The sequence below is a fragment of the Orcinus orca genome, chromosome 12 (assembly GCF_937001465.1).
Source record: "Orcinus orca chromosome 12, mOrcOrc1.1, whole genome shotgun sequence".
Lineage (NCBI taxonomy): Eukaryota > Metazoa > Chordata > Mammalia > Artiodactyla > Delphinidae > Orcinus > Orcinus orca.
This window is the reverse complement of record NC_064570.1, coordinates 18,611,806-18,635,445: the sequence shown is the minus strand read 5'-3', so window position 1 is coordinate 18,635,445 and position 23,640 is coordinate 18,611,806. Positions and strand designations below refer to the sequence as shown.

The window sequence follows — 23,640 nt, the reverse complement described above, 5'->3', positions numbered from 1 at the left end:
CTCGAAAGTAGTGACATAGATGGGCTGATGGAGGAAAGATGATATTCTAAATGGAAAGGAATACCCTTTCTTTTATTAAAATATATTTATTTCTTTATTGTTGCATGTTAAAGCCATGGATTAAGCAACACACACACTCTCTCTCTTTTGTCCTTCTTAAAATCTATTCTCTAAACAGCAGCCATAATAATCCTTGTAGAAAGCAAGTCAGATGGAAAGCAAATTAGATGATGTATCTGCCCTACTTGAAACCTCCCTCCAAAACAAACAATTATGTGGACATTAATGAGGATGTAAGCAGGGGATGGCACAGAGGCTGCCTTCCTTGTTTGACGGACTTATGTAAGAGATTATTAACCGTCAAACTTAGGTGCAGAAACAAGGACCAGGGACTAAGTGGAATCACTGACCAAAGGGCTTATATTTCAAAGGTATTAGAAAAGGGAGACACTGACATTCCTTGAGTGGCCGAATTACATTTTTAAAAAAGGTTCAACTCAACACTCGTTCATTGGCCAGCTACTGTGTGTTCTTGGTACATTTATTGATGACTAGGATCTGAAAACAATGAAAGTATGGCATGATTCCCTTCTCTTGAGGAGCCCACAGGACATCAAGATGATCTTGGCAGCTGTGTGCATGTAACTCTGGAGTGAGAAGTAATTAGAGGCACGTTATATGACTAGGAGACAGGGACCAGAATTCAGCTTTCTGAGTCTAGAGGGGTGGCTGAGAGACAGAAAAGACAAATCCCATATTTTAGACATTGTATGGCAAAAGTGCACATATTTGGTGGCTGAATAAGAAGTAATAAAAAAATAACTCCATTTGAGCAGTTCCTTTTTCATTATTTATTAGAGGTATAAGCCAATCACTTATTCATTCATTTATTCAGTCATTTAAAGGCTAATCTTAAATACTTTCCATGTGCCAGTTACTCATAGGATCTACCTTTCACCAGTCATTCTGCATAAATAAATTGTTTAGCATTATTATCTTTTGAAATCGTCTCATTCATAGTATTCATTTTATAGTTAGGAAAAAGATAAAGCTGACTGAAGAGATATACACTATTTTGTACTTCTTATACTCATTAAAGTAAAAAGCAGTACTCATTTATTCAGTTTTCCTCATGGCACTTAGAAAAATTTATAATTTGGAATATCGATTTCTTATGCTTATTCTGAGGATAAGTGTGAATTTTTCAAAAAGACAATCTGAGTCTACTTTCTAAAGTTATTTGAAAGTAAAAGAAGAAAAAGGAAACCTTTTACAGTTTCTGAAAATATAATGTCATTTGATATTTTTCATGTAATTCTAAAATAGTGGTATAAATTTCGACCAGATTTGCAAGAAGATAATTTTATTTTCACAAAGGATAGAATTTGTATGATTTTAAGGTATGGCAATATTTACAGTTTAATTTCTGACTTTACATATGAGAACATTTGATTATGTCGAATGTGTTAGGGAGGGACCTCTGTTTCTAGCCATGCGGGAGTAACAGAGTACAGACTTTGTCTTCTGCTGTAAACAACCAGAAAACTTGACACAATATATGAAATGACTATGTTCAGACATTGGAAAACAGTGCATGACCTTGAATTCAAGGAATTGAAAGGAAACAAACAAGGTGAACCCTAAAATCACTCTGGCTTTCTGTCTGGAGGCAATTTCCTAGTTGTTGTTTAGTGAGAAAGAACACAAACGGGGTTTCCCTGGTGGCGCAGTGGTTGAGAGTCCGCCTGCCGATGCAGGGGACACGGGTTCATGCCCCGGTCCGGAAAGATCCCACATGCCACGGAGCGGCTGGGCCCGTGAGCCATGGCCGCTGAGCTGCGCGTCCGGAGCCTGTGCTCCGCAGGGGGAGAGGCCACGACAGTGAGAGGCCCGCGTACCGCAAAAAAAAAAAAAAAAAAAAAAACACAAACAGAGCTTGGCTATCTTCATAATTTAAGAAGACAGAAATCAGAGTTTAAGAAGGCCAAGGCGGCCAGAATTTGTAGTGCAGAGGAAGGAAGAGGATGGATCTATGCAGAAAAAGAGTCCCAGAAGTTGGCATATGAGTTTTCATGAGTGTTTGACTGAATCTGTATGAGCAGGGTAGAATTCAGAATGTCCAGGTAAAGAACAATTAATGGGAAGCTGGATTCCCAGAGGTCACACAAGGCCAAGAATTATCCCAGTTTCTACAAGCCCTAGTGGAGACGCTTTGCTGAATACACAAAGAGTTAAGTAGAGATCCCAGCAGGGTCATAGTTTATAATGAGGCTAAACTATTCCTAGAGTAGAGACTATTCTAGACTTGCCCTAAAAAATGAAAAACAAGACTCAAGCCTGAGCCACAGGTGACTTAGCTGCCTGCTGGAACAAAGGCCAATACTACTTCAAGAGAAAAATCCAGCACTCTACACCTTATGTCCAGCATCTGGTGAAAACATTTTAGACATGTGACAAAGCGAGACACATTACCTGAAGGAAAAGCAAGCAATAGAAACAGTCCCAGATATTATATTGATGATGGAATTAGAAGTCAAATTAAAATACCTACTGTAAATACATATGAAAGGATTTAAAAGAAAACGTGCATATCACGAGAAGACACATGGAAATATAAGAACATAAAATAGAATTTATACAATGAAAACCAAAGTATATTAGAAATAATTTTTTAATGGATGGGATTAACAGCATATTAGACATTATGAAAGTACAAATCAAGGAACTTATAACAATATAAAAAGAAAAATGTATTTTTACTTTTCTAAGAATTATTAATACATATTAATATACATAATGATACGATTCAGCTGTTTAATTCCTTTTATAAAAGAAATTATTATTGAAAAGCTTCCACATCCAACATGGAATGAACTGAAACTCACATCTGAACTCTGGTACAATAAGGTATATCCCAATCCATGTATTTAAAGTTCCTCGACATATACGATTTTTTGAAAAGTTACTTTTCTAAAAAAATCATAGTTTGAAAGCAAGTCCTCATCTGAAAAAAAAAATGTCTTTCTGGAGAAGCGATCTGTAAGGCATATGAAATATTGCTATGTTATAGGTCATACGGAAAGGAGAAGTCAGTTGCTGCTGGATTTGCACTGCCTGCAAAGAGAATGAATATGTGCAAGATGAATTCACCTGCAAAGCTTGTGACGTGGGATGGTGGCCCAATGCAGATCTAACAGGTAGGAGCTGCCTCACTTGTAAGCCCTGTCCCTGACTGTTGACCTTTCCAATGTGCCTGTTGTTTAAAATGATAGTGATTATCTCATGTCTTTTTCAATGTTTATTTACATTGTTACTGCTCATGTCAAAGTGTACACATAAACCTCTTATACGATTTCCGTAATCTATATTAAAAGTTCATTTAGGGCTTCCCTGGTGGCGCAGTGGTTTAGAGTCCGCCTGACGATGCAGGGGACACGGGTCCGTGCCCCTGTCCGGGAAGATCCCACATGCCACAGAGCGGCTGGGCCCGTGAGCCATGGCCGCTGGGCCTGCGCGTCTGGAGCCTGTGCTCCGCAATAGGAGAGGCCACAGTAGTGAGAGGGCCGCGTACCGCAAAAAAAAAAAAAAAAGTTCATTTAAATATAAAAGTGTATTCAAAGGTTATTCTTGTATACAAGTTGTTCCTGTTTTTCTTTTTAAAAATTTTATCTGAAGATATTTCTAGTCACCTGAATTTATATTCGCAAATATTTCTTGAACATCTATATATGAGGCACTATTGCAGGGCGTAAAGGTACAAAAATAAGTGAAACACAGCCCCAGCTTTATTTACTTAAAATATATCAGGGAAGAAACATGTAAAAGTATAAAATAAAATAGTTATTACTACAATAGAGATATTTATAAACTACTGTAAAGTTTGTTAGGCAGATAAGGAGATGAAAGAAATTCCAGACAGAAAGTAGAACATGGGAAACATGAAAGCATGTAGTACATTTGGAGAAAACCATGGAACAAGTATATGGGGTTGTTTGGTAAATGCAAGGCCTAGTAGATACGTGGTCAGAAATGAGACTGGATGAGTACACTGGCAGCAAATGGTAAGGAGCTTCTGTAGGACCTTTTTATAAATGTTTGGATTTTGGCTTTAAGCACAGGAGAACCACTGAAGAATTTAAAGTGGTGAATAACATCATGATATCTGTGTCTCAGAAAGATGACCCTGGAGGTAGTATGGAGGAGAGTAGTGAGCCTAGACTAAAAATAGAGAGAAGTTAGGAAGCTATTATGTTGGTCCAAGTGAGTAAATTCAAAGGGTGTGAACTAGGGCAGCTGCTACAGCAATGGAGAGGAATAAATGAATGCAAGAGACGATTTACTCATAAAATCAATGGGACTCCTGTGGATGGATTACATGAGTTTATAAGCTTCCCAAGAGCAATGTTCGGGTATGAGTTTTGATTTCCAAAGACCCTGGTATGAGTTCACGGATGAGAGGTGTTTCACAGTTACTTTTCAAAAATTTTAAAAGTGATAAAGCTATAGAAACTTTGTCTTTGAGTTCATGGAGACCTTGTCATCTGAGTAATGCAATCCCTCATTTTAGAACGACAAAGCTGAGGCCTAGAGAGGTGTACTTGTGTGCCCAAGGTCACGCAACTAGTTAGAAGCAGGTCGTAGTTCATTGACTGCTGATCCTATGCCTCCCTGTGCTGCTGATAATCATTAGGGTAACATTCATGATTGCTGTTTACTTTTTGACTTGTTCCCAAATAAGAATACAAAACTAAGAAATTGTGTGGCTTATTCAACGGGCATCAAAAATGGCTGGCTGAGTAGAATCAGGTCACATAATTAAAATTATACTTTGTAAGTGAGAGACCTTGTAAAAGGTTAACCCTGTTAGAAAATAGACTGAGTATCAGAAAGCTTTTAGAAATCACCTGGTACAAAGGCCATTTTTAAATGAAAAGAAATTAGATCAGAATATTTTTGAAGGTACAAACTATACCTCACCTGTTTCTTTATTCTCTAGCTGAAAACTGGTTTTCAACTTCAATGTGCCTAAAAATTACCTGGGAATTACCCATCTACAGAGACTCCCATTCACTATTTCTGAGACAAGACCCAGCAGATTCTGAAGCACTTAGTCCCTGTTCCATCCCTTGAGAAACATTACTCTCTGGCTCATAGCCTGATGCCTTGAACATAATTGCTGCCTGATAAATATTTGTTCTATTGAGAGAATTAGAAAGAAGAAGGGACTCACCCAAGTTCATCTACATCAATACAGATCCTCAATAGGAGAAGCCACCACTAGAATCTAGGGGTTTTTGTCCCTGGGTCTAATGCCCTTTCACTATGCATTTATCTCATGGTTGCATGCAATGGACTGACTTGGAAAAGCTTTTCCAACCTCATTCTGGACACAGGCCTCCTTTCCCACTTGTACTGTGTCTCTTTTCACAACTTTACCCTCCTTTGTAGCGTGTGCTTCCTGCCGGTCCTTTTCATCTTGAGAAAGCCGTCCCCTTAGATCACCATTGTGCTTGAGAACTGGGCTTGACTTCAGAGTCAGCCCTCAGCTATTTGACTGAGACCACAACTGACCAGGAAGAGGCTCAAAGACAAAACCATCACCTTTCTAAGGTTAATCTTAAACGTCAGAAGTCCTGGCTTTGAGGTACAAGATTTTTCCTCTTGTCTACACTTTTGGGGCTTCCTCCAACTTTTCCTACTGCTTCATCTTCCCTTTAAATGGGGGCTTATCTCATACATGATAAAGAACTTCTATCCAACTTTAAAACATTAAAATACAAAAAAAAATTTAAAGATCTAATATGTTATAATAATGGAACTCAAAGTCATATGTTTTATTCCCTAGACATCTTCCACTGTGGATATATTGTCTGCCCACTGCCAAATAATCACCGTCATTGATTAAGCCTCTTTGACTTAGTAAACTATTAAAAAAATCCTCCTTGATTATAAATAGGTGACTTTTAATGCAGTTATCTTTCTAGAGAATTTAATCTACTATCATCCATCATATGTGTAAAAATCACTTTAACATTCAAATGAGTTGAGCAAAGCAACAGCTCAGACCGCCTTTATCTGATAACAACAGGCAAGTGGCTACTTTTGGATCATGTATCCAAATTATGTTGTAAGTCTTATACTTAAGGTCTTTCAGAATATGCATCTCTCATACTCATTTATACTTTTTTTTAACGTCTTTATTGGAGTATAATTGCTTTACACTGTTGTGTTTGTTGCTGCTATATAACAAAGTTAATCAGCTATATGTATACATATATCCCCATATCCTCTCCCTCTTGCATCTCCCTCCCACCCTCCCTATCCCACCCCTCTAGGTGGTCACAAAACACTGAGCTGATCTCCCTGTGCTATGCAGCTGCTTCTCACCAGCTATTTTACATTTGGTAGTGTATGTATGTCCGTGCCACTCTCTCACTTCATCCCAGCTTACCCTTCCCCCTCCCCGTGTCCTCAAGTCCATTCTCTACGTCTGAGTCTTTATTCCTGTCCTGCCCCTAGGTTCTTCATAACCATTTTTTTTTTTAGATTCCATATATATGTGTTAGCATACGGAAATGGATAAAGAAGATGTGGTACATATATACAATGGAATATTATTCAGCTATACTTAGTTTTAATGACACCTACTGTTTCTGCATCCCTTCCAGTCTTACACAAGAATGGAAAATGAGATCTAATTTGCCACTTACCTGGTGCCATGTCAGGCTCAGAGCAAGGGCGCAGTACATGGCAATGTGTTTTTGATTGTTGCCATAGTAGCAGTAGTTGTGAAAAGAGAAAACTCACAGAGAAAGAATACAAAAAAATCAGTAAAAATATTCAGAGGAGTATATGCATTGCCTTTAAGTAGGTATTTGATTTTCATGGGTAGATTTTTTTGACTGAATTTTAGTTAAAATGAGAAATCATTCTCTTTGGAAAATAGTGTTTTTTACTGAAGGTGAAGTTTGTTTAAAATATGCTTAAAATCATTTTATGTGATAGCTACTTTTCATATATGCTTCAAAGACTCTAATATTAATGAATAAAAACATGTTAGTGAGTTTTTGTTTTCATTAGAATATGTTATTTTTTGGCTATGAAGAAAAATATTGTATATTTCTTAGAGGAAGTGACTTCTGAAGCTGTTTTAATAAATTTTTCATATTTTCTTCTTGGGAATATGCACATTTTAATTCAGCATTTAAATTTCACACTTTACTTTTTATGATGCATAAACAGGGATGTCTTCTGCCATGATATACAACTTGACAGTAGTTTAACAATCTATGGGCCAATTATATGTAATCCAATGCTACTTACTCCTTTTAGAAAGTCAAATAGTATAAAGTAATTCCTCAGAAAGTCAGACTACACTAAATCTCATCAGTAAAAAATACTGTTATAGAAATTAACTTTTTAACTATTTTTCCCCATCCCACAGTTACTGCCACCTCTCATATTATCTACTCATTTATTCACTTTTATATTATACACTACCACCTACTTCATGCCAGGTATTTTTTTTTTTTGAGAAACTGGGACATGTGGGTGAATGAAACAAGGTTTATATCCTGGAAGAGAAGCTTCATATGAAACCAGACATGTAAACAGGTAATTATAAGCCTTGCAACAGGAGTATGTACAAAATTTCATGTAGGTACAGAGAAAAAAAGCAATCATTTTTCCCTGGGAAGAGAAAAATCTTCACAGAGGAAGGGACATTGAGTTAAACATTAAATAATAATTTCACCTTGTAGGTAATTTATATTAAACATTAAATAATAATTTCACCTTGTAGGTAATTTATATTAATGTAATAATGTTAAAGAAAGCATTTCAATGAAGCCTTATGCAATCATGAAGTACTATTGTAAATGTTATTAAATGCCCCAACACACTTTAGGTAGAATAATTGTGGCCTATCTTTATTTCTTGGTTCATATTAAATTTGTCTTTACCTAATTGGAAAGAAGTCAGATATTAAATTTTAGCCTCCTCCAATGCTTTTGGATCTTACTAGTGAGCCAATGTTTGTTTCAAAAATTAGGAGTAACCCATTGCCCTCAGATTAGAGTTATTACCACTTCTCTTTTTGCTCAGTAGTTTGTAGTGTGCTTGGAGGAAACAGACTCGTCCAATGGTTCTGGATTGTGTAGAGTAACTCTAACCATAGACACTGCCAGGTCCTTAAGTTCTCTGCGCTTTAGATATAGTATGCACAACTCCCATTAAAGTCTTCTCCTTTTGGGTGCTGGGGGTCAGGTAGGCTCAGGACACTCACTCTTTACCACTGGTTGAACTTAACCGCCATCCCTTCTAGTCTTGGAATACCCAAACACACTTGGGGGTGGGGCAACTCTTCTCTTTAAACCTCAATACAGGACAAATAAGTACATTACATCACATATATGAACAATATGGATATTTTGTCTAATTCTCTCAAGATATCAAAGCTAGCACTTCTCAAATTTAGGGTGTCTTAAAAAATAAAAGGAAAGGAAAGGAAAGAATAAAAAACAACTTTTAAGAAGCTTATTCAAAATGTAAATGATCAGTCCCAATCCCCAGGTGATTCTGTTTTGGATGGTCCTGGATTGGCCTTGAAAACTTTGGTTTCCACATGGGGAAAATAATCTAGGATCTTCACACGAGATAAAGTAATCCTAGTGGTGGTGTAGGTATATTGCTTTGGGGTGTTGTTATGACAAACTGCTACTGTTACAACACAAGAATATTTATACTTCTATCATAAGGATGTTTTTCTTCATTTGTCTATAGTACACTGCATAGGATAGGCTTAATTTACAACTGGACTTGGAAGACTCTATGATTATCTGTTGAGATGGCTGAGTATCAGTCTTTGGTTTCTGGCTACATTAAGGGCACTGGGATTTATGATATACAGTTTAAAGTTTAAAACTCCACTGATGACAACCAAAGTCAGTTCATTTACTGATGGATTTCCCCTGGCATATTTTATTAGACAGGTTGTCTTGGCTCTATGACTTGAGGGTCATAAAAGACTTCACTGAGAACTTCTATCTTGAGCTGTCTCAAAACCAGTGTTCATTGTGCAGATTTTGGTAGCTCGATCCACAGATGAAGTATGCCTGTGTAGGAATAAGGGTCCTAGAGAGCTTGCACCTGGATACCTCTTGATCCCTGGCTGCTAAACTGAACTTTCTCTTACTGTACTTTACCTTTTGCCTTTAAATGAAAACATTACATAAGCATGTTCTGTGAGTCTTCTGAATGCTTTCAAATATTTGAACTTGTGAAATATTTGCATATACAAAGCTTATTGTTATAACATACTTAACAATAGCTTGATATAATTGAATTACTGAGTTAGAGTAATGATTGTCTCTAACAAAACCCAGGTTTAGGCAAGTCCTTATTACTAGTGTGGAGAACATTAAAGACAAACTCAGGTTTGTATAGCTTTTATCAATAAAGTAGAAAAGTATGAATAAGCAAGAACATACAAAGGAGAGTATGATATATATAAGAATCTTAAGATAATCTTGCACAGAAGACCACTGTGTAGTTATCAGCTTGCTTCAAGGTTCTTGGGTTAACAGTTAACTTTCATGAGCCTTCAGCTTCTGGAGGCTCTCTGCAAACCTCAGTTTAAAATCACTAAGGGGGGCTTCCCTGGTGGCGCAGTGGTTGAGAGTCTGCCTGCCGATGCAGGGGACATGGGTTCGTGCCCTGGTCCGGGAAGATCCCACATGCTGCGGAGCGGCTGGGCCGGTGAGCCATGGCTGCTGAGCCTGTGCGTCCAGAGCCTGTGCTCCGCAATGGGAGAGGCCACAACAGTGAGAGGCCCGCGTACCGCAAAAAAAAAAAAAAAAAAAATCACTAAGGGATGTTACCTTCAGCAGTATTAAGGTTCCCTTTTACTTGTCCAGAGGTTTGGGAATGAAGACAGCCTTATATAATTTAAATTCATGAATAAATGTTCTGATGAAAAGTTCCCATATCACTAGATTGGTAAGTTGGAACATGCTTGCTAAGACTACACATCTGATCATATTTTTGCCATTATAAGTATTGTGGCTTTTCAATAGGGGAATGCTTCAACCCATCCAGAAGATAAATACACTATTTAAGCTAGTATATATTTATAAACCATAGAAGGAGACAACTGTATGCAATGCATGTGGAGTTACTCAAAGGATTCTTTTGCCATTGTATCAGTCAGTGCCCCCGACCTTTACAGTTTTGCCAGATTAATTTAATTACAAATGAAGCATGAACTGGCCACATCTGCTATCCTGGGAATGTTTTCCCACTAGTGTTTAATTTTGTGGCCAATTTGTTTCTACTGAAATGAGCTCTTTCACTTTTTCCATCAGAATTTTATCTAGTGTATGTTGGATATTTCATCTGGTGCTACGAGATAGCCATCTGGTTTTGCCAGAATTATCCTTATGCATCTTACAACACAATCATTCTGGTATTTCTTTTAAGAATCTCTTTTCTGGCTAGAGTTTGTGTACCTACAATTGAATTCTTGAACTTCTCCATGGATCTGTTATTATTAATAAGTTATTTGTTGTTCTATATGAGACTCTGTAAGGACTCTTAGAGCAGTCTGTTTAGCATGATTGTCTCTAAAATATTTCTGTTATCTTTCATAGTACTAGAACGGTATTAGCTTTTATAGTACCTTTTTTTTTCTAACTGCAGGTCTCAACCTTTATGGCAGCAATTATTTTATATAACACCAACACATCAAGAAATTAATTATCCTTAGGCAAGGAGACTAAGCATTGGCTATAGAACTAAGAGGTTGGGTAAATTTGCTTTTAATGGGTAAATTTGTTATATATTTCTGTGTAACAAATTACCCCCAAACTTAGTAGCTTACAGTGACACGCATTTATTATCTCACAGTTTCTGTGGGTCAGAAATGCACAGTATAGCTGAGTTCTCTGCTTCATGATCTTTCACAAAGCTAAAATCAAACTGTCAGCTAGGGATGGGGTCTAGTCTGAAGGCTTGATTGTGGAAGGGTGCACTTCTAAACTCACTTAGTTATTGGCAGGATATAATCCTCAAAAGATTGTTGAATTGAGGGCTTCAGCTTTCTTTTCATTTTTTTAGCTGGTTATTGCATGGGGACTGTTCTCGGTCCCTTGCCATGTGGACCTTAGCAGCATAGGAGGTTGCTTCATCAGAGCCAGCAAGAGAGTCTGAGTCTGCTACTAAGATGGAAATTATCTTATGTAACCCAATCACAGGAGGGGCATCCCATCAACTTTGCTATATTCTATAAAAAAGAAACAAGTTATAGGCCTAGTTCATACTCAAGGAGAGAGTATTATACAAGGACATGAATCCCAGGATGTGGGGATTATTCGGAACCATTTTGGAAGATGCCTACCACAATGAACAATGGTTTTTTGACATTGCTATGCTGTTAATACATATAGATCATGGTGTAGCATTTTCATATTTATACAAAAAAGAAAGATTTGTGATGATCTAGGTATCTATGATAATCTGTATACTTATGTACTCTGTTTCAATCCATCTTCCTATTTCTGTGGAGTCTTTCATCCATAAGAATTCTGAAACAAAAGCTGTTACTTGGATAATGTCTTAAATTATACATAGTATAGGTATTTTCATGACTAAATCAGATATAATTTGATCAGGTGTAAGAATTATAGCACATCTTGTCTGGCAGTAAATCCTGTATGTTAAAATTGTGTGTGTCACCAAGAATAATGTATTCTTATAATAATAGTCTCAAAGTCCCAGTTATATGTTGGAGCATAGGATTATCAAAGATTTTCACTATTTGAGTGGTTTTATTAAACCAAGGTATTTGATGTTCTATTAATAGTGAGATGATTAGTAGACATAAAGGCATCTATATCAATAAGGAAGAGATATTGCTTCCCCTGGGAGTTCAGAGAACAGACAGGGAGTTCTTGGATGCCAATGTCTCCCCTGGAGTTAAGTCATTAGACAGATTTTAGGTAGTTATCCTGAGTTTTACTAATATGGGGTAATGGTTCTTTAAATTACACTTTTATTTGTGATAGCTATAGGTTTTCTTATCTATACGTTCCCAAATCACAGAGAGTAGAGGCCCTTTTAGACGTCTTACCTAAAGATCCATGATTATATTGATTTCTTGTTTATTTACTATATAACTCTATCTGGAAATGTCTAGTCACATATTGGATATTTTCTAACTTGGTAATTTAAAATTTTTTTTTCTGTTTGATGGCCCTAATTCAGGTCTGAGCCCGTTTGTAGAGAGGCTATAGTCCTTGTTATGTCAGTTATTGAGTCTACCCCAGAATTGTTTGAAGGTTTCCTAAAATCTATCTTCCATCCTTAATTTGAATCTTTATTGAAAAAAAAAAGTCTGAAATTGCTTTATGTAATGCATTTTCTATTTTTATTTTTTAAATGTTACACCACTGGGTTATTTAAATCTTCCCTTTTGTAATGTGCTGCTTTTTAAATATTTTCCTACATGAGGCTAACAATTAACTGATTTAGTTGGTACATATCTGTAGTGCAGTACAATAAGTATCTAATAAAAATCCTGAATTCTGCAGAAAATATTTTGCCTGTGTCCCTGAAGTTTACGAAAATCATTAATTATAGCTCTCAATTTGGCTCTAGACCAGGGTTTTAATTCAAATTCAATAGATCTGACTTGTGTTCTAGAAATTTAAAATGCAGTATTCTTTTCTAATAAAAGCTCCAAAGACAGAATAGCTCATTTACAAAACCAGGTTGCATAGAAAAAGAGAAATGCAAAGAGGGTCGCTTTCAGAAGGTTACAAAGGCCTTGACAAAGACGCCATTGGAATTGGAATTTTATTTAGCAGCCTCAGTATGCCAGTTAATTAAAGGAGCTGAATATCGACTCTTAAGTATTTTATCTCCAAATGGGTCTATAGCTTTCTTAAATATTTTAATTTATTGATTGTGTTACATCAAAAGTTCCCCATAATCATCATTGTTATTCTAACTATGCATCTATCTAATCATCTTTCTAAACTGTATCAAGGAAATGGAAAGATTTAGAATTAAAATGTGACTTTTTTTGGAAGCAGAAGTTCTTCCAGGAAGAGGCTGAGTCTCTGACACAGACAAACCCCGACACACAAAAGAGAGAGGCCAGGGCTTCCCTGGTGGCGCAGTGGTTGAGAGTCCGCCTGCCGATGCAGGTGACACGGGTTCGTGCCCCGGTCCGGGAAGATCCCACATGCCGTGGAGCGGCTGGGCCCGTGAGCCATGGCCACTGGGCCTGCGCGTCCGGAGCCTGTGCTCCGCAACGGGAGAGGCCGCAACAGTGAGAGGCCCGTGTACCGCAAAAAAAAAAAAAAAAAAAATAGGCCACTATGATCAGTCAGAGGCATGTGCTTCTGAGTGGTTTGCACTCATATATTAAATGTGAGTCTGATCTGAGCTGGGTGATTATCAGAAGCCAGGGCTGACACTGACTGGTTAACATGCAAAAACTGTGTTCGCTGACGGGAGCTTGTTGAATGACTGAACAGGTTTAAAACAGGTTCTGGTGGTTCCTCGCTCTCATGGCTACAGAACAATGAGTCTCTTCCTAAATTTATGGAAATACATATTTTTATTCTCACAATTTGGGAAATATGGCCCAGACCAATCACAAAATTCTGTGAAGGGGTTGTTGCCAGGACTTGACAAATGTTTTTCTCTCTGTAAAATACAAAAGAGACTTTATTCTGGAAGGAAAAAATAAGCCAGGCATTTAGGAACACAGCACTGTCTCTCCTTTCAAGAGATGGGTGAGGGGAGATTTCATTCTTCTTTAGTATGTCTATTAGAGGTTGATAACTCAAAGGCCCTCAGATGCCACGTTCATAACTAAAGAGGTGAGACTTAGAGTGAGTAATATAATATGTGCTAAATAGGAGAATGCAGATTCTTCTAAAGAATTCAAATGAAATTTATGTTTAAAAAGTTTGCTGGCTGGCCAAAAAAAAAAGAGAAAGAAAGAAAGAATAGAAAAGAAAAGAAAGAAAATGCTTGTCTATGATCTGGACTTGCCTCTGGTCAAATAGCTGCATAAAAATAAAAATTCTGTTAGTTTATTTCTTACTAACTTATTCTATTACACTGTGACCATTTAACCTTCAATGGAAACACAGTTTAGTTTCCTTCTTTTTCTTTCATTTTCTGAAAGTGTAGAACCAAGTTCCATCCACGGAGCAGCATCTGTTTATAACACTGGAAGCGAAGATTATATTTATAGGCTTACGTATGTCACATTAGGCTTGTGATGAGATTAGGTTTGGGAACATGATTGTCCAGAGAAGACAATGGTGTACGCCTATTTGTGTGATAGAGAGGCATTTTTTAAAAAATTAAAATAGCTTAAATCATGGAAGATGCAAATATAGCTATGCCTCTGGTAACTAGTAAGCACTATTATTGATGAGCAAAATCTTAGATTCATTTTAAAACTATTTTTCTCATCACAGGCTGTGAACCCATTCCTGTCCGCTATCTGGAGTGGAGCAACATAGAATCCATCATAGCCATTGCCTTTTCCTGCCTGGGCATCCTTGTTACCTTGTTTGTTACCCTTATCTTCGTGCTGTACCGGGATACACCAGTGGTCAAATCCTCCAGTCGGGAGCTCTGCTACATTATTCTAGCTGGAATCTTCCTCGGTTACGTGTGCCCTTTCACTCTCATTGCCAAACCTACTACCACATCCTGCTACCTCCAGCGCCTCCTGGTCGGCCTCTCCTCTGCCATGTGCTACTCTGCTTTAGTGACCAAAACCAATCGCATTGCACGCATCCTGGCTGGCAGCAAGAAGAAGATCTGCACCCGCAAGCCCAGGTTTATGAGTGCCTGGGCCCAGGTGATCATTGCCTCAATTCTGATTAGTGTGCAGCTAACTTTGGTGGTAACCCTGATCATCATGGAGCCCCCCATGCCCATTCTGTCCTACCCAAGCATCAAAGAAGTCTACCTTATCTGCAATACCAGCAACTTGGGTGTGGTGGCCCCTTTGGGCTACAATGGACTCCTCATCATGAGCTGTACCTACTATGCCTTCAAGACCCGCAATGTGCCCGCCAACTTCAATGAGGCCAAATATATCGCCTTCACCATGTACACCACCTGCATCATTTGGCTGGCTTTTGTGCCCATTTACTTTGGGAGCAACTACAAGATCATTACTACCTGCTTTGCAGTGAGCCTCAGTGTAACGGTGGCCCTGGGGTGCATGTTCACTCCCAAGATGTACATCATCATTGCCAAGCCCGAGAGGAATGTACGCAGTGCCTTCACCACCTCGGATGTAGTCCGCATGCATGTTGGCGATGGCAAGCTGCCCTGCCGCTCCAACACCTTCCTCAACATTTTCCGAAGAAAGAAACCAGGGGCAGGGAATGCCAAGTGAGTTATCTGACCTGGGTTTGCCTCCCCGCCCCGTCTCTCTCTCTCTCTCTCTTCTATTTTCTTCTATTTGACTAAATCATGTTCTTCCATTTCCCCAGTGTTTTTCCTGTCCTTTCTTAATCTTTTCTTTTTTCCAAATCTCACATTCTGTTGCAGTAGGAATGTAGTACTAAAGGTCTTCGTTGTTTTCATTTCTTTGAAAGAGCAAGGAACGTGAAGCAACAACCAGCTGGGCATATATTTATTCTTACCTGCAATCTGCAGATTCTGTTGTGTCCCTAATGTTTTCCTTTTGCGTGGGTCCTCCTTCTGTGGGGTCTGGTCAGAGATGCAATCTCTAGTTCTAATTTCTAGTTTAGATCATGGTTGAGATAGTTTCTGATTTATTTTTATTACTTTGGAGCCATACCATTACTCGTCTGGGATGGAGAGGAAGGAAATTAGGCACCTGGGGAAGTTTGACTATTTCAAAAGTTGAGTGCAGCTGAGCACAAGTATGTCCTGAAATAAGTTCCCTTGAGCAACTGTCTTACCGTGCCCCTTTTATTTATTGAACTTTAATGTGTACTGTAAACTTCCATAATGCTACACATGAATTGACCTATCTCTACTACGAGGTTATAACCAGAATGGTTTCCTAGCCATAAAGTACCAAATGAAATAAGGAACCAGATAAAGGTGAAGAGCCCCAAACTTGAGAGTCAGCATTAACATCAAGGTCCAGATTATTTCTATTTTGGTAATTCTTCTGAGTAGTTTATGTAATACACACATTCCTATCTTTTTCCTGACTCTATTTTGCAAAGAAGCATATGCTAAAATTTGCATGTGTCTTCTCTTTCTGAGACCCATGAAAACAGATTTCATGTCACATTTACAACTTTTAAAATAACGTGGATGCTTGAAGTTCAAGTGGTAGTTGAATTATCCAAAAATTAAACGATTTTCCCCATTAGCAGTATTAATTTCACTTTTTGAAACAACCCTTTGAAAGTGAAGAATTTTAATAGTAATAATTATAACATATACATTGTTTTAGAACTATTCTGTGCACCTGAACATGTCAGCAAGGTAAAGGGAGGGGAATGGGTGTTGTTTTCCCCAATTTTGTAGGTGAGGACACCAAGCCACTGTGAATTTGTGTGACTCTTAAGTAAATTCCACTTAGTTAGCCATTCTTTGCCTAAGTCTAAACTGGCATGAAATTTCTCATTTTCACATATGTCAAAAAACCTACATGCCTTAAACTTCTGGGTTTTTTATCTTTACTGGTCAAGCAGCACCATGCACATCTTTTACAAAAATCAATAATTGGCTTAAGGATCAGATGAGGGAGTCTACGGGAAAATATATTTTTGAAGTCCATCAAGTTTTGTTATCATTTTAAATAAAGACATCCTTAAATTTTTTCAGTGTTAAGGATGAAGCCAATAATTTACACCTACTTCTTGCAGTATCAATTTCAAGTTCTTCATGTGATGATGATTATAAAAGTTGCTTAGCCGGTTTTTTTCCCTTTGCCCTGATTTTTCATTCCTGCCTCTAAGTTCTAGTGAGCATGAAAGCAAAACAACAGTGCCATGAAATGAGGAAAAAAATTAGACCATAGCCTCAGAGTCCAGATGTACAATGGCATCATGACAATTACCATTAAGAGGAAAGGAATGAGAGGAAACAAAATGAAAAGAAGGGAGAAAACACTCTTTAAACTGGAATGTTTGTAGAGACTAAGATTTCCTTTATCACTTCCCATATGGCTTTATGAGGGTTCCATTCCAACATCCACCATTACCCAGAGCCATGTTTTCTAACTGCCTTTATTATGGTTCTTCAGAAACTTTCATATGATTTTTGGTCATGAGTCATTTCTGAAAGCTGTTATTATAACCATTTAATGGAAAGAGAGGATCTATGTGATCAAGATATCTTCTGGTACTCAGGATTATGCGTTTTTGAAAGCTCTCTCCGGGATTCTATGTACAGACAGATATGGGCACCTGTCCAAGAGCGAGGTGACTAATCATTAGTACACATTGCTTGGCTGCTGGGATAAAATGAAGTCAGCTTACCACGTCTATAGTAGCCAGGCACTGTGTTTATTCTGACTACCTTCTCACACCTGGAACTGCTTTCCTTAGAGGTTGAGAATATTCCCTTAATTATTATGAATTTAGAAATTAATTTCATTTAGAATCACACTATTGAGAGAAAAATCGTCTTGGTCTAAACTGGATTGGTTGTCTAGGAAGCGCTGCTTTCACCAGTTAATGCATTGCTCAACTATTAGCTGTAGTTTATCAAGCACTATCAGATTATTACAGTAAGGAATAATACTTCTAATTAGTAATTCTAACATGCAGCTTTCTTTGTACAATTGGTAGCTTCTCCAAAGTGTATACCATACAGCTGAGCTGATCCACAGAGGGTATTTGAGGCTAAAGTTCTATGGAAAACAACCATTTGTTTAATCATTTTTCTCCCTTATTCTGCCATTGCTTCTCTTATAACTCTCTATGAGATTGTACTTTTGAAATAGAAAAATAATCCCAGTGCCTCTGTCTTTACCTTTCTATTGCTGTTTTATGACTTCCTGACCTGTCTCCAAAGTTACAAAAACCACAAAAAATCTAATATTTTCTACAGCAACAAAAATCCAGCAGAGTTTTGCCAACTGAAACAAGGGGCTGAAAACTCTGGGGAACATATCACCCAATGAGTTTATTACCATTCTGGATGTGTAATCCCTACATTTATGGTGCACTGTGGGTGTTCGGCAGTCTGCATATGTAGCTATAAACACAGAACAGATGCTGTAATGAAGAGCTTCCAACTGATCTGTTTGATATTATTCTGAGGAGTTGCAAGTCCAACTATATTCTCATACCAGGCTGTTTCTGAGAGAGGGATGATGTTGTGTGTCTGCTTTTGCAAAGTTTACTTCAGTTTGTTATTTTGTTCACAGCCAGATATCTGACACAACCAAAGGCTTGGGCGCTTACATTTATATTTTCTAAATATAATTTAGGAGGATTTTAATCAATAAATTGGGTATTTGGATTACTTGAATTACTTATAGTTAGAAATCCTATTAGGCATAATCCTGCCCTGGAAGATCAACTGAATTACAAAATTACAATACTTTTGACATTGCTAATATCTTTAGCTGTTAATGTATTTGCATGGGAAACTATTCAGACCTAAATTAATATAAAGATAGTGGTAAACTTCTCTTTCTTGGCAGTAGAAGAAACATAGAAATCCATAGACATTCATAAGTAAGCAAGTTATTTTGATCCAAGTTACTTATCACTTACTTTTAAAGCAAAATGAGTTAACATTATGTAACTAAAAACTTAAGACATTATGTAAATGACATGCTTTCTTTTAAAAAAAAACGTTATACCAATGGCTAAAAGTCAAACTAACACTTCTAGTCATTTTTTTGATAAATAACTCAACGAGTGCCAAACAATGTGAGGGCACATGGAGCTGAAATGTGACAGTGCACGCCTGTGACTTTTTGGGTGCATAATTGCAGGCAAAACTAAAAACAATTACAATCACCAAAAAAAGGCATTAAATTGATGCAAGGAAGTAATTTTAAAATATAGGTTTCTAAGTAAATAGTGTATGAGTATGTTCTTGTTTCTTAAGCATTTGTATATATGTTTTTTTTTCTTTTAACATCTTTATTGGAGTATAATTGCTTTACAGTGATGTGTTCGTTTCTGCTTTATATCAAAGTGAATCAGCTATACATATACATATATCCCCTTATCTCCTCCCTCTTGCAGCTCCCTCCCACCCTCCCTATCCCACCCCTCTAGGTGGTCACAAAGCACCAAGCTGGTCTCCGTGTGCTATGCGGCTGCTTCTCACTAGGTATCTGGTTTACATTTATTTGGTAGTGTATTTATGTCCATTCCACTCTCTCACTTCATCCCAGCTTACCCTTCCACCTCCATGTCCTCAAATCCACTCTCTCACTTCATCCCAGCTTACCCTTCCCCCTCCCCATGTCCTCAAGTCCATTCTCTATGTCTGCATCTTTATTCCTGTCCTGCCCCTAGGTCCTTCAGAACCTTTTTTTTTTTTTTTTAGATTCCATGTATATGTGTTAGCCAGTATTTATTTTTCTGTTTCTGACTTACTTCACTCTGTATGACAGACTCTAGGTCTATCCACCTCACTACAAATAACACAATTTCGTTTCTTTTTATGGCTGAGTAATATTCCATTGTATATATGTGCCACATCCTCTTTTTCCATTCATCTGTTGATGGACATTTAGGTTGCTTCCATGTCCTGGCTGTTGTAAACAGAGCTGCAATGAACATTGTGGTACATGACTCTTTTTGAATTAAGGTTTTCTCATGGTATATGCCCAGTAGTGGGATTGCTGGATCATATGGCAGTTCTATTTTTAGGTTTTTGAGGAACCTCCACACTGTTCTCCACAGTGGCTGTATCAATTTACATTCCCACCAACAGGGCAAGAGGGTTCTCTTTTCTCCACATCCTCTCCAGCATTTATTGTTTGTAGATTTTTGATGATGGCCATTCTAACCGGTGTGAAGTGATACCTCATCGTAGTTTTGATTTGCAATTCTCTAATGATTAGTGATGTTGAGCATCCTTTTATGTGTTTGTTTGCAATCTGTATATCTTCTTTGGAGAAATGTCTATTTAGGTCTTCTGCCCATTTTTGGATTGGGTTGTTTGTTTTTTTGATATTGAGCTACATGAACTGCTTGTAAATTTTAGAGGTTAATCCTTTGTCAATTGCTTTGTTTGCAAATATTTTCTCCCATTCTGAGGGCTGTCTTTTGGTCTTGTTTATGGTTTCCTTTGCTGTGCAAAAGCTTTTGTTTCATTAAGTCCCATTTGTTTATTTTTGTTTTTATTTCCATTTCTCTAGGAGGTGGGTCAAAAAAGATCTTGCTGTGATTAATGTCAAGGAGTGTTCTTCCTTTGTTTTCCTCTAAGAGTTTTATAGTGTCCAGTCTTACATTTAGTTTGAGTTTATTTTTGGCTATGGTGTTAGGGAGTGTTCTTATTTCATTCTTTTACATGTAGCTGTCCAGTTTTCCCAGAACCACTTATTGAAGAGGCTGTCTTTTCTCCATTGTAGATCCTTGCCTCCTTTGTCATAGATTAGTTGACCATAGGTGTGTGGGTTTATCTCTGGACTTTCTATACTGTTCCATTGATCTATATTTCTGTTTTTGTGCCAGTACCATATTGTCTTGATTACTGTAGCTTTGCATTATAGTATGAAGACAAGGGAGTCTGATTCCTCCAGCTCCGTTTTTTTCCCTCAAGACTGCTTTGGCTATTTGGGGTCTTTTGTGCTTCCATACAAATTTTAAGATTTTTTGTTTTAGTTCTGTAACAAAAGCCTTTGATAATTTGATAGGGATTGAATTGAATCTGTAGATTACTTTGCGTAGTAAGGTCATTTTCACAATATTGATCCTTCCAATCCAAGAACGTGGTATATCTCTCCATCTGTTGGTATCATCTTTAATTTCTTTCATCAGTGTCTTATAGTTTTCTACATACAGGTCTTTTGTCTCCCTAGGTAGGTTTATTCCTAGGTATTTTATTCTTTTTGTTTCAATGGTAAATGGGAGTGTTTCCTTAATTTCTCTTTCAGATTTTTCATTATTAGTGTAATGCAAGAGATTTCTGTGCATTAATTTTGTATCCTGCAACTTCACCAAATACATTGATTAGCTCTAGTAGTTTTCTGGTGACATCTTTAGGATTCTCTATGTACAGTATCATGTCATCTGCAAACAGTGACAGTTTTACCTCTGCTTTTCCAATTTTTATTTCTTTTTCTTCTCTGATTGCCGTGGCTAGGACTTCCAAAACTATGTTGAATAATAGTGGTGAGAGTGGACATCCTTGTCTTGTTCCTGATCTTAGATGAAATGCTTTCAGGTTTTCACCATTGAGAATGATGATTGCTGTGGGTTTGTCATATATGGCCTTTATTGTGTTGAGGTAGGTTCCCTCTATGCCCACTTTCTGGAGAGTTTTTGTCATAAATCGGTGTTGAATTTTGTCATAAGCTTTTTCTGTATCTATTGAGAAGATCATATGGTTTTTATTCTTCAATTTGTTAATATGGTGTATCGCTTTGATTGATTTGCATATATTGAAGAATCCTTGCATTCCTGGGATAAATCCCACTTGATCATTGTATATGATCCTTTTAATGTGTTGTTGGATTCTGTTTGCTAGTATTTTGTTGAGGATTTTTGCATCTATATTCATCAGTGATATTGGTCTATAATTTTCTTTTTTTGTAGTATCTTTGTCTGTTTGGTATCAGGATGATGGTGGCCTCATAGAATGAGTGTGGGAGTGTTCCTTCCTCTGCAATTTTTTGGAAGAGTTTGAGAAGGATGGCTGTTAGCTCTTCTCTAAGTGTTTGATAAAATTCACCTGTGAAGCCATCTGGTCCTGGACTATTGTTTCTTGGAAGATTTTTAATCATAGTTTCAATTTCTTTACTTGTGATTGGTGTGTTCATATTTTCTATTTCTTCCTGGTTCAGTCTTGGAAGGTTATACCTTTCTAAGAATGTGTCCATTTCTTCCAGGTTGTCCATTTTATTGGCATAGAGTTGCTTGGAATAGTCTTTTAGGATGCTTTTTATTTCTGTGGTGTCTGTTGTAACTTCTTTTTCATTTCTAATTTTTTGATTTGAGTCCTCTCCCTCTTTTTATTGATGAGTCTGGCTAATGGCTTGTCAATTGTATTTATCTTCTCAAGGAACCAGCTTTTAGTTTTATTGATCTTTGCTATTGTTTTCTTTATTTCTATTTCATTTATTTCTGCTCTGATCTTTATGATTTCTTTCCTTCTACTAACTTTGGGTTTCGTCTGTTCTTCGTTCTCTAGTTCCTTTAGGTGTAATGTAGGTTGTTTGAGATTTTTCTTGTTTCTTGAGGTAGACCTGTATTGCTATAACCTTCCCACTTAGAATTGCTTCTACTGCATCCCATAGGTTTTGGATCATCGTGTTGTCATTGTCATTTGTCTCTAGATATTTTTTGTTTTCCTCTTTGATTTCTTCAGTGACCTCTTGGTTATTTAGTAACGTATTGTTTAGCCTCCATGTGTTTGTGTTTTTTACGTTATTTCCCTGTAATTGATTTCTAATCTCATAATGTTGTGGTCAGAAAAGATGCTTGATATGATTTCAGTTTTCTTAAATTTACTGAGGCTTGATTTGTGACCCAAGATATGATCTATCCTGGAGAATGTTCCATGAGCACTTGAGAAGAAAGTGTAATCTGCTGTTTTTGGATGGAATGTCCTATAAATCTATCTGGTCTATTGTGTCATTTAAAGGTTGTGTTTCCTTCTTAATTTTCTGTTTGGATGATCTGTCCATTGGTGTAAGTGACATGTTAAATTCCCCCACTATTATTATGTTACTGTCGATTTCCTCTTTTATAGCTGTTAGCAGTTACCTTATGCATTGAGGTGCTCCTATGTTCAGTGCATATATATTTATAATTGTTATATCTTCTTCTTGGATTGATCCCTTGATCATTATGTAGTGTCTTCCTTGTCTCTTGTAACATTTTTTATTTTAAAGTCTGTTTTATCTGATATGAGTATTGCTACTCCAGCTTTCTTTTGATTTCCATTTGAGTGGAATATGTTTTTCCATCCCCTCACTTTCAGTCTATGTGTCCCTAGATCTGAAGTGGGTCTCTTGTAGACTGCATATATATGGGTCTTATTTTTGTATCCATTCAGTGAGCCTGTGTCTTTTGGTTAGAGCATTAATCCATTTATGTTTAATGTAATTATCAATATTTATGTTCCTGTTACATTTTCTTCATTGTTATGGGTTTGTTTTTGTAGGTCCTTTTCATCTCTTGTGTTTCCCACTTAGAGAAGTTCCTTTATCATTTGTTGTAGAGTTGGTTTGGTGGTGCTGAATTCTCCTACCATAGTTTGTCTGTAAAGTTTTGATTTCTCCATCGAATCTAAATGAGATCCTTGTCAGGTAGAGTAATCTTAGTTGTAGGCTCTTCCTTTTCATCACTTTAAATATATCATACCACTCCCATCTGCCTTGTAGAGTTTCTGCTGAGAACTCAGCTGTTAACCTTATGGGAGTTCCCTTGTATGTTATTTGTTGTTTTTCCCTGTTGCTTTCAATTATTTTTATTTGTATTTAATTTTTGT

The 23,640-nt window shown here is 37.2% G+C and overlaps 1 protein-coding gene across 4 annotated transcripts in view; it reads left to right on the top strand.

The window, feature by feature from the left end:
- GRM1 (glutamate metabotropic receptor 1) overlaps positions 1-23,640 on the top strand; it is a 362,985-nt gene that overhangs the window by 308,256 nt on the left and 31,089 nt on the right. For all 4 annotated transcript variants that reach the window (XM_033405479.2, XM_049695377.1, XM_049695378.1 and 1 more), the window contains exons 7-8: positions 3,071-3,197; positions 14,493-15,423. In XM_033405479.2, coding sequence (XP_033261370.1) covers positions 3,071-3,197; positions 14,493-15,423 — 1,058 coding nt within the window. The remainder of the gene's footprint in view (positions 1-3,070; positions 3,198-14,492; positions 15,424-23,640) is intronic.